Source organism: Penicillium psychrosexuale (assembly GCF_028828465.1).
Source record: "Penicillium psychrosexuale strain IBT 29551 chromosome Unknown utg000005l, whole genome shotgun sequence".
NCBI lineage: Eukaryota > Fungi > Ascomycota > Eurotiomycetes > Eurotiales > Aspergillaceae > Penicillium > Penicillium psychrosexuale.
Window position 1 is genome coordinate 1,378,527 of NW_026643190.1, and position 11,782 is coordinate 1,390,308.

The 11,782-nt window shown below is 45.3% G+C and overlaps 4 protein-coding genes across 4 annotated transcripts; 3 read left to right on the plus strand and 1 right to left on the minus strand.

Moving 5' to 3' along the window:
- Positions 1 to 1,599: 1,599 nt before the first annotated feature.
- On the plus strand, positions 1,600 to 2,764 carry N7518_009427 (uncharacterized protein; the record flags this gene model as incomplete). Its single annotated transcript, XM_057190353.1, has 3 exons — positions 1,600 to 1,750; positions 1,810 to 2,445; positions 2,559 to 2,764. The coding sequence occupies 3 exons, from the start codon at positions 1,600 to 1,602 to the stop codon at positions 2,762 to 2,764; spliced, it is 993 nt and encodes a 330-aa protein (XP_057038009.1).
- A 521-nt stretch (positions 2,765 to 3,285) lies between these two features.
- On the plus strand, positions 3,286 to 4,959 carry N7518_009428 (F-box protein; the record flags this gene model as incomplete). The annotated part of the gene is made up of 1 exon (XM_057190354.1): positions 3,286 to 4,959. The coding sequence occupies one exon, from the start codon at positions 3,286 to 3,288 to the stop codon at positions 4,957 to 4,959; it is 1,674 nt and encodes a 557-aa protein (XP_057038010.1).
- Positions 4,960 to 7,196: 2,237 nt separating this feature from the next.
- On the plus strand, positions 7,197 to 8,985 carry N7518_009429 (uncharacterized protein; the record flags this gene model as incomplete). Its single annotated transcript, XM_057190355.1, has 5 exons — positions 7,197 to 7,354; positions 7,407 to 7,490; positions 7,548 to 7,656; positions 7,745 to 8,260; positions 8,398 to 8,985. The coding sequence occupies 5 exons, from the start codon at positions 7,197 to 7,199 to the stop codon at positions 8,983 to 8,985; spliced, it is 1,455 nt and encodes a 484-aa protein (XP_057038011.1).
- Positions 8,986 to 10,558: 1,573 nt separating this feature from the next.
- Positions 10,559 to 11,561, minus strand: N7518_009430 (uncharacterized protein; the record flags this gene model as incomplete). Its single annotated transcript, XM_057190356.1, has 3 exons — positions 10,559 to 10,899; positions 11,102 to 11,438; positions 11,502 to 11,561. The coding sequence occupies 3 exons, from the start codon at positions 11,559 to 11,561 to the stop codon at positions 10,559 to 10,561; spliced, it is 738 nt and encodes a 245-aa protein (XP_057038012.1).
- Between the last annotated feature and the right edge of the window lie 221 nt (positions 11,562 to 11,782).

The window sequence follows — 11,782 nt, forward strand, 5'->3', positions numbered from 1 at the left end:
GAAGTCTGGCAATTTGATATGAGTTGAAGTTGGAAATAATGCGGGCCCGTTACCTGGCTCTTATAGATGAATTATTGAATATGAACGCAGAAATCTTTGAGGAAAATTACTTCTCATCAACACTCCAATCCGACCATATCTGGACTAGCCATTCTCCACTGCAAGTTTTCTATCAATCCTTCAAATGTGGCAAGCCCCAAGACGCCGTCGTTTCAAAGATCAAATCTACTGTCTCGCTAGTGTTTATTTCTGTCGAGGTTGCAAATTTTCTCTACGCTAGAGCGTGCTCCGCTAGGATTCCCAATTCCGACTAAATTGAGTACTAACCACTAGCCGGACACATTTCAGCCTATGATATCTCAAAGTCCGTGTTGGGAGTTGGAAATTGAAATCTAGAGGCGAAGAGGATCGATCCACCTCGGCTACAGTGCGGGATTTATCTGGTATGTAGTTAGGAGTGCGCAGTTAGTATACTACTAGTACGGAGAGTATGCATCGTACTAGTACTAGACCCTTCCGTCTTTAGTTCCTGATCGGCAAAGTAATTTCCAAAATAAGTCCGACCCGTTGATTCGGTCCGGGATATCCGGCACTAAGGGTTGTCGCATGATTTGCCATACCGAGAAGCCGATGGGAGATTTCAAAATAATATAATTCAAGATAACGGTGCGATGATTGAAAATTTAGTGGGCACAAAGTGGCCTTTATCGGTGGCTCGTATCTGTACGGGTCAAGGGAGAATTGTAAGACTTCAATATCTACGGAGTGTTAGAACCCCTGTGTGAGGTGGTTCCAGTATCGGGTCTGATCGGTTAAAATTTGAATCCCACGGGAGTACTCCGGAGTCCGTACGGAGTACGGAGTACCCGATGAACAACCCCGAACTGAATTTATCTCGCCTTGTTGGCTCTTATTGGTTTTCGTCCGCCCCTGAGTTTTCCCTTTCTCCATAAGCGGTGGATCTGACGCGTGGAATCTTGGCCATGATTGGCGAAAGCTTGGCCAAGTTGTCTAAAAGATCCTAGGGGTGATTAGTGGGTCGGATGCTAAAGCCAAGCGGGGATTGTCCGAGCTTGGCCCCTATGGCCCCCGGGGCCGCGATCCCGCGTGGACCCACTTGTGTACTAATGTTCAGTATACGAATACAAAATCAAGATAGCTTGCCACTATATGGACCTAGTTACCACAATGTCCACAAGCCCGTAATAAGCGAGATTGAAGGGGCAGTGGAGGATATCAGAAGTGGAAAAATAAGGGAAAAAACACAAAATGAAGGATCGAGAACGGCGAAAGAGCCGATCCTCTCTCTCTCCTGCATAAAGAGGCTTTGCAGTTATATCAAAAGGTTATAATCACAGTGAAGGCTGTCCTTCTCACTTGACGAAGTCTATTTTCTCACACTCGTTCGCCGGTACCATGTTAGGATCAAGGAAAATAGTTTCTTGGCTTTCCTTATGCTTGGGGGTCAGCAATGTTGCGGCTCTCACTGTCTCTGATTTGTTCAACCTCCCTTCCGTTCTCCCCAGCTATGGGGACTGTTCGTCGTACACAACGAGGCTAAACAATTATGCCGACGACTTCTCAACTCTTGCTACCCAAATGCTTAACGCAGTCAAATGGGCTCAGCAAACAGGGCAGACGCAGCAGACCATCGTGGCTCGAGAGCTCTTCACCGCTTGGTTTGGTATTAGATTTGACGGCACTGGAGCGCTCCTTGCAGAGAGTAATACTGCTTGGACTGTTGTCACAGGTAAGCAATGTTGGATTGTCAAAGAGAAAAGCTACTGACAGTATACAATTTCGGATTAGAGCACATCACTCGTCTCCAATCTCTCATTACGAATGGCGGAGCGTACCAGGCTTGGAAATCTCCAGCAAATCTCTTCTGTGGTGATTTTGGAGAGCCATTTGGATGGGACACTGTTATGTTTGATAGCGCTGGGCGGCAATTGAATTCCCTCGCGACAGTGGAAGATATCTATCACGACTGGGCGAGCTACATAGGAGGTTCACAGGTACCATACTACGTTCCATCGTTGAACAACTACTATCTTCTATCCCCCACGACTTTCAGTGCGGATACTATGTGTTCCGATACCAGTGGTTTGCAAGGGCTTAACTCCTTTGGCAATTCTGACTCCCTGAAAAGTATACCACGCGATGGCTTGAACTATCCTGTCTATCGAGAGGCACTCTCGGATTTTGTTTTGATTTGCCCCAATGTGTTGGGGGCCAGTACGGCCAGTGACAGCTCGGCTGGTAACATCCTGCTGAGTGATATTGGAACTCTTACCGTGACCGCGGATTTGGTCGACAGGCCACAACTGTCGTTTGTCAAGCCTATGAGCACTGTGATACTTCATGAAATCTTGCACATGGTGACCAGGTGGGATGTGACCACAGCCGGCACGATAAGCGGACAAAATATGATTGTTGATCATAGTTGTGAGTACTACCCTTTGAAACCTCCACCCTCCCCCCCCGCTCCCCCCTTTTCCCCCTTTTCTCCTACGTTCGGCCTCGTACATAATAAATGCTGATTGTCCATTCACACGCAGACAATATGATGGACTGTCTAAGCATGGCGCTCAGTCCCTGGATAGTCACCCAAGATGGAAGTACTGTGACAAAGTATGCTTATCAGAATACGGAAAATTATGTCCATTTTGCTTTGGCTTGGTGGTACTATAACTCCAAAACCGTGGGAACCGACACGCCGGCCACGTTTTATGCTGGTTTCCTTCAAAAGTGGGACCATTCTTAGATGGAGTGATACCGTTCCTTGAATCATAATTCTGATATGACTTCAACTGGCAATTGGGCAATGGGCCGTTAAATCACTTGTCAAATATTTGGGGAGGTATGGTGGTACTATGTATCGTTCCGGCTTTTTTGTCGGCAGATAATTAATCACGAGTTGCCAATATTTTTACAGGCATTCCTAAAAAAGAAACACTGTGGATATGGAAAAGCACTAGGCATTTAGTTTTCAATCGCTTGCAAGATTAGTTTAGTTTCTCTCGCCGGTTAAGTGTGGGACAAATAGCCTTGGAGGATCTCCAGTAATCATCACATGATCCACTCCCGAACACCAACGGTGTTCGGGTCAGCACCACGGAGTGACATGTGATGATTACTTAAGCGTTGTATCGGCATTTCATAGGATTTCCAATCCTCCTCTACCAGTCTCTTCCACTTTCCAACCCCATCCCTAACCGTTCACGTGACTATTCATTCGTCTGGAATGCTGCATATCTTTGTGTGGCCTAAATAAACTGGTGCAAAATGTCTATCACAATCCTGCCTCCAGAGATATTGTCTCATATTTGTGAATATCTGGAGCCTCAGGAGTGGGGTGCGCTCAGAATCACTTGCCACCAAATACATGGCAGTACACTGGAAGCCTATGCAACGCGCTACTTCAAAATTTTATCACTTCTTCTCACCCGTGAAAGCCTTGACAATCTGGAGGATATTGCAGAAAGTGAAACCTTACGAGGCTCGGTTCAAGAAATTCGGATCATCCCAAACTTGTTCGAGGGGTGGCCAGAAAAGAATAAGGAACGTTTCAGAAGTCCGGGATTGGCGCTCCGGCAACAGAGAAGCATCTTCAGAATAATGCGCGGTGAAAAGGAAGAACCACCATTCAATAAAACTGAGGCTAAGGCTGAGCTTGACGCTCTATTCACCTCTTATCAAGCTGCACTAGAAGAGCATCGTGCTATTCTCGACTCGGAACTTACTGCGGTTCTTGAAAAATGCCTACCGCGCCTCGAAAACGCCACCACAGTCGGCTTACGGTGTTACCCCATTGAATTTCTCCTGGAAGCAAACTATCGTTCATTTCGCTGCCTTGGCTTACGTGAACTGAAGAACCAGTTCAACAACGATGATATAAGTGTTCATTTAACATTTACAAGTTTCCAGCGGAAGATGTTATCTATGCCTCTGGGCTTAGCATTTTCACAAATGGTCAAGGCTATAATCAAATCTAGCCACAAGGTCCGCGCCCTCCATACGTGCGGCAATATCGCATGTGGCATGAAGTTGGGGTCTATAAAACTGTCAGAGTCACAGTATCAATCACTGCTATCGCTCTTGACCGATCTTACGACTCTACATATGTGCATTCGTATTAAAGATAACGAAAACGATACATTCGATGAAGACGCCTTCAAACATCTTCTTAGTATACTGGTCACAGTCGCACCCAAATTAAAGGTTCTGACCTTCGCTCAATGGAGTCCCTTGGAAGAATTGTCTCCTCTCTATTTTCAGGATCTCTCCCAGAATATCCGGTTTTCCCAGCTAGAAGAACTTCATCTTCATTCCATTGAGCTGACAGTGGGGAATCTCAAGCGCTTTCTTCAGACAGCAGCGCCAACCTTAAGGCGACTGAGTATGAAGAATGTCAGCTTGACAGATGCGATAATCGGAGCACAAGATCCAGGCCCCCTCACAGAAGAGAGGAGTAGTTGGGGTTCTTCGCTATCTCTCGAAGTTATCAATAAGATCCAGGAACTCTGGAAGCAAAGCTTCGAATTGTTGGCAGATAGCCCCAAGCTGCAGTTTGTCCAATTGTCTAGTCTTGGTTACCGTGGAAGAGAGATCATTTTGCAAGATGACCTATATATGGAACGCGGGCAGCCGGATGCACAGCCGGATTCAAATGCGCGGCGTTCGATCAACTGGCCAGAGATCTGTTCCGATCCTACCAGGGGTCAGTCATCCTTGATAGATTTCTATTTCGATGCCGGGAGAGCGAATATATCACTCAAACGATGGATCATGCAGCTGCGGATGGAGATGTGCAATCCGGCAGGCCTTGCAACTACCCAACTTCCGGGGACCAGCGGCTTGAGTTTCAACCAAGACGGTGTTGGGTCCTCTACTACATACCAACCGGGGGAAGGGCCAGACCCTAGAAGACTCGCAGAAATGGGGGCTTTGGTCGTCTAAAACCTTGCATATGCAACAATATCATGAAGCATAGCAAGAGGACAATAGATTCCTCTCTGTCGGAATCTGTGCTGGATACTGTAATGTTTCATCCTTGTTACGGATGGATCACGTGACATGCGCATTTGTTTTTTCCGCCGAAAAACCAAGTCCACGGTTTTCGGCCGAAAACATCCTTTCATTTTGTTTTGTTTGTCTTTGATTACTAAGTTGTCCACAAGATTGTCATTTTTCCTGGACATTTGTCATTTTAGAGAGTTAGAGATTTTATTGAGATTTTTCTGTCACATATACATTCGCCTTACCACCGTTTTTCCGTCACTATAAGTAATAGAGAGATATTATATTTATATACCGCGAGAGCCTACAAACGTTAAACCTTTCTATAGGAATATAACCTAGGAATACCATACCGTTATTAACTGTCAGGACCCCAGTACTGAGAAGGCTGATGCCCGAAGTATGGTACCTGTCATGGTGCGTAGAGCACCCATCCTGGGTGCGTAGGGGACTGTAGACTGGACAGGAGCAATGTATGCTGCCTGCTAAGTCCCCTTGGGTCACATTTCTCTGGTTCGCACCTCGAGTCTTTGATGATTGGACTACTTATTTCTGACACACCTCGAAACAATCATCGACGCTATGGTTGTGGCCAAAGAGAACGGTATTGTGATTAGATGTTTCCAGATATCTGTGTTCTACGCTCAGATAAGGGTCTGTCATCGTAGTCTCCGAGACAGAATGGCAGAGGCACTACGAAATATCGAAACACTGTGTCTAGATGACAGTCCCGTTTTGATTGATTTCCTGTCGAACATCCACCTTCCTGTTCTCCGTCATTTTGAACTTCGACGCTGTTGGGTCACATATGCGGATATCCAAAGGGTTTTGAACGCGCATTTGTAAATCCAGTCTATTCAACTATCGAAAATATGGCTTCCGGAAAAACTGCAACGGGAACTATCTGCTCTTGGAGAGATTCAAGGGGAATATAGGGATAAACCAGTCGAAGGAAACATTACTATCATTTTAAATAGATAACTTGGGTTCATAGATCCATAAGAGCCTTTCCTTCAATGCATAATGTATTTAAGTGCAACGAGTGTACGGGCAACGGACGACACTTACGACCATCTAGTTCCTCTCATTAATCGCAGCCTGGTCGAGGAAGATACTTTTATTATTTTGTTTAGCCATTAAAGAGGGGAACGCTCAAGGCTGTATACTCTAAGGCATACAGGTCGATTCAGCACTCGCAGTTCAGTTTCATACCCGACTGTACATACAAAGGAACCCAGGCCCGCTGCCCAAGAAGTCAACTCAGAGAGGTGTAGAGGTATATACATTCAATCTGTCTCTATCTTCTACATATATCCTCCATCACTCCAGGGTTACGTAATGAAGCCACTTAATAAAGAGAGGACAGGCAAGGTCAATACGTAGTGGAAGACAAGGTCCCCCACTACACCATATATAGATTTCCTTAACTATCCACCTAGCAAATACCCCTTCGAAGACTCAAGAGAGAAAAGTGTCGACAGCCAGTAATAGAGTGAGCTTATCATTCTGCGAAACGAGATTGTTGATTGCCTGGCATTCCGAGCTTGGCACCCAGTATCTCCAGCTTGTCCTTGCCCAAGAAGTTCGATTTTCGAAGTAAAATTGTTCTCTGGCTTTCCAGATAACGCTCAACTGCTCATCTGGGAAAGCATAGTCTCTCTCCTCGATACAATCCCTACAAACTGTATGGATATATACTCGTCTTTTCGCAGAAAGAAGGAAGGACCAAACTGTGGCCCAGCAAGACCCAGGGTCGGATGAGCGGATCTCCATATTTAAAGAACTGGAGTCTTTGAAGGGGTAACTGACACACTCCCAAGACAAGGTACCAATCATTCTAGACTTATCAATAATGCGGTTTGATACGTAGAAATGCTTTGCTTACATGAAATTGTAGTTCCGAGATAGTTTACAGAGCGTAGTGTGTATGATGTTGAAGGCATATACAAAGGGTTTATAGATTAGGGTCTGTTTGAAAAATAATTTATGATCCAAAAAATGATTTAATTTCACTGACCAATCAAACTATGTCGTTGCCAACACCGTTGTATGCTCGCGATTGGCTTCAAAGGGCCTATTTAGGGATCTAACGCTAAGATCATTTGGGGTTGGCAAGAAACCTTATTTAAACCGAGATTCCATTCTCCAATCTGGACAAAAAGCGAAACTCATTGACTATGGCGCGGACAAGAAAAGCTAGAAAAGCTCGTCAGCAGCAGCTTCTCACTCCAGCCCCAAGTGGTAAGGGAACACCGAGTCCCAGTACTCAAAAGGCTCCGGACCGAAGTCACACTGGCACACCGGGTGCAAGTGACAGCGAGGGAGGAAGGGGAGGGTATGTGGATTGCATATGGCAGCTTGATGGTTGACTAAATGAATCAACCTAGAAGCCATGTCTCCTTTCGTGATGGTCCTAATAAGAAACCAAGAGGATCTGAATATAGCCTGCTCGACGACGAAGTGATGCAGAGGTGAGCACATACATATTCTATCCGATCTATAGTGAAATAAATTAAGTTCTGCAATAGTGGGGGGCCCCAAGACTTGGATAGTAGGCAATTGCAGCCGACAATTGAGTATGATGACGAGCAGCCGACTATTGAGCACGACAATGAACAATCGCTTCTAGACCATAACGTGAAAAATATCATTTGGGTAGAAACCAATCGCTACTATGATTTAGTCCTTGAATTTTTCGACGACAAAAATTCAAATGGAACAACAGTTGTACCTACCATTTTTCAATGAATTGAACCAAAAGATCAAGGCTGCCAATAAAAAGGATCGTAGGCCGGCTTTAGGTGGATGTGTGGACTATGAGATTGTCACAAACGCTGTTACTCTTTGGAGACTACGATATGGTAATATCAATGTGAACCGAACTAAACGATTTGTGACGGATTTCAACTATACCTACAATATGATCAACGCGTTCAACGAAAAGTTTTATCTCTCCGAAAACTGGAATATCAGCCCCATGGAGTTGGAGGGAGTACTCAGTTCGAATGATATGCGAACAATGTACGCAAACGTCGCCAGCAACACTTACAAAAGAGCGCCGCCTACTACTCGGCAACCTAGCGGCTTTCACAATCTGACCGAAGGCAATCTGACAGGATTTCAACAATTAGAAGCCAGAGCCCAGAGTGAACAGAGGGCTCTTTCTTCCGGGGAAGTTCTATATTGGTGGAAAAAGGGTACTGGCTATCAAACTTTTGTGAAATATGGAGATGTGGATTCCGTATATCGAATTAGGGCTAGCTCTTACGAATCTTTTGATAGAAAATAGGTTGAGCAGGTTCTTAGCTCTGAACCCCGCGGTACAAAAAGCGGATCTTTTGCGGAACAGATGGGATCATGGTCCAGGACTGGGCTTAGACTAGGGCTCACGTCTCTGATATTCTCGGTGTGGGCTGGAAAGTTCCAGATGACGATGATGACAATATAGATCTGCTAAATTTGATTGTCCCAGGGCCTGGTGTTACATACCCACAGACACGTGTGATAGTCCTCTGGAGTGATAGAAGGACTACACTCAAAACAAGGACCTTTATTCGCCGAATCGCCACCGGTCCAAGCCGCAACGGTGACAACATTATCTATCAGAAGGCGTTAGAAGTGGAACAAACGCGTGGTAACGATCAGCCATCAGAAGACGAGGGCGATGAAGAAGACTATGCAGCCTCGCAAGGATTTGAATACCCGGAAGACAACCCCCCGAGAAGAAGAACAAAGCGGCGTCCGCAGCCCCAAGAGATGCGAGAATCCACAACGTCAAGTTCACGTGCCCCGAAGTACAGCAGAGGCCACTATGCGAACGTAAAGCGAGGCGAAAGTGGGAGTTCACGATACCGAGAAAGCTCGTACCAGACTCACGACCTTCGTCGCGATATAGAAAAACCGATACGCCAGCCTACTCAAATGGAGAATAGGTCTTCGACGCCGCGGCAGGCAGCGAGGCACTAGTGAAAACCTATTCAAGCTAATATCTGCGTTGAGCTGGTCTCTTTTCCTAGGATAATTTGTTTCTTTGCTATTTGCTCTGCTTTGCCTTCACAAATTGGAACCATGTTAGATAAGGCTGCGAATGAAATTCTATCCGAAAACCAGCGTTCTTTAAAAAATAGTGGACTTTGATTCCAAATTAATCACTAAGCGCGGTCTACGTTGACCATCTGTGCTGCAAATTGCGGAGCCCTCTTCCATATTGAGCCTCTTCCTTATGGGGCCCTCTTCCGTATGGAACTCAAAATACCCACCACTACTTCGACACCTGAAATCGGATGAGCGTAGAGATTTGTATAGTGAGAATAGCTTTATCTTATCTATCAAACTCCGGCATGTAATAACTAGGCGCCGTTTACCCATGAGAATGAAGCCTGTCATCTCCATACAAATGGTAGTATCTCCATATTCTTGAACGATTTGCAAGTGTCAAAATCGAAGCTTTTCACATCTTTATTCCAGGTAGTTTACAACAAGTCCAAAGACTTGAAGATAATACCATTTGTATGAGGTAAAAAGCCTCGATTCTTAAGGCATATCTAATAGTAATTCAGTTATTTTACTTTTTCCGTTGTTTTAGAATAAGCCATCTAGTTATTATAATTAGGCATTTGTCATTGAGCGCCATATACCGTCGAACCCTTCGCATAGGAGTATTGTTGCGAAAGCCTTTCCCAAGGACAGGGCCACTTATATTTATTTTATTTTTTTTTCTCTCTCTCGTACAATCCCAGAAGGCACCCTTATCCTCCCAATCGGATACCTTGGAGCCCATTATGCGCAACGCGCCTATCGCCGGGTTCAACGCAATTTCGCTCAGTTTTGTTACCTGTATGCGGAATTTTACCACGATTAACAAAGCTGGACGCAGCATTGTAAATGGTATCTTGACCACCTCTGGCCTCGATGCGGCCTTATGACGTTTCGCTCCACGCTTGTTGCCCTAGCTTTCTGTCCTTTTTGCCTTGGCAATGAAAGTAAGGAGCCAGATGAAAGGTTTCAACAATGAGTGAAGAAAGCCACACTTTGCAATCATATCGACTCCCATCTTCGTCAGTTTGAGTCCGACTCGGCGATACCATGTCCCCATCCTTTGTGCAATCAACAGATTTATGCGGGTGAAGAAAGCCTTCGAAGACACTTATATGATGGGCACTCGATTGATGAACCACGCCCCAACTGCCTTGCTCGTAAAAGAAAGGCAGAAGATCAGACTGTCACATGGGACAACTTGGTTCCGGAATGCAAAATCCAGAAAACCAACACTTTGCCATTCGTGTATCGCTGCTGGTAAGGAGCAGAGCCTAGTGCAATATATATTTCGCGCGCCCATTATATCGAATTCTTTTTCTAGTTCAGCTGGTGTAAAAGGGTTCGTAAAGTCACTAGACTTACCTTGCCATACTCGTTTTACAATAGGCCATCTTCAGGGCACAACCCAGGGTAGTAGACGACCCTTTCAGTATCGCAACATAGGTGAATCATATCTACCAGGCATTGACGGCCAACAGCGCTATCAAGAGTTAAATAAGCTTTATTTAAGACGAGCGCGCTGTCGGATGTATTTCTCCAGTATCTCGAAGACATAGGTTTTGTCATGTTCTTCAAATTCGTTCCCCGCCATATACGCATCATACGAAGCCTCCCACCATGCCGAAATGAATGATGAAGTACGGGCCTGGAGCTTATTGGCCTTTGTACTGTAAAGCTTTGTACGCTTAGCGTCCAGCTCTGGGTGATCCTTGGGTTTGCCGGAAATTTGCTTCGTAAGCAGGACAATCTCTGTATCGATCAGGGCAATCTCCTCACTCTGCGAGAACTCTTCCCGAGTAGCCGCATTCAGAGTAACAGGAGCATTAGAATCGCGGTAATAAGCTATGCTTTATTCCATATCTCGGCACTCAAGGTCAGGCTCCAAGTCATGGAACGATGCTTGGACATCCAATGCTTTTAAAGCCGCCTAATATTTCAAAAAGGTGTCCGGATTTTGGTGATCAAGTACTTGACTACGAGTAGCCTCAGATGCTCGCCCTAGACAGTTAGTAGGAAACATTGGAAGTAGATTGTAAAAACACACCGTCAATTTTATTAGTAACGCCGCCCCGAATGCCATGTACACGTAGTGGGTCTTTAAATCCATCTCGTCTGGCTAGAGCGATGTTGTTATGGCGTAGTGATGAGAACGTCAATGCTTTATTCTTCGATGGCCCTTCGGGGGTAACCATTCTAAAGAAAGGAAGAATTTTCGCGTCTTCCGTCCATTCGAGAGTCCATGACTCTCTCCCTTTAGGTAGGTGCTGCGCTAAGAGTTTATCGACATTCGTAATGTTCTTGAATGCATTATTCGCGATCTCGTGAACAATGACCCAGAAAATGAAATTCGATGCTAGTATCGGGTGCTCTCGAAACCAATTCTTCGGACTTTACAAAGCAATGTCAGCCTACCGAGTCCATCCAGGCTCAGACTGTTAGCTTACAGAGTGACATCGTTTCGAGTTCGCCATCCCTTTAGGAATTCGGGTTCGACTGTGACCCATCGTTTGATAGTCCCTGGTTCTCGACCCTACTTCAAATGGAATTCGATATACTAGGTGAGAAGGTTAATATATATATGACACAGCAAATATAGGAGACATGAACCCTATAGTAAAGACACTTATTGCTATGGCGATAAGCAAATAAAGCAAGTGATAATCCGGTTTGCACCCTAGCCCTCTCATGGATATAATCATGGGAATCGGTAGTAAATAGCCGGCGT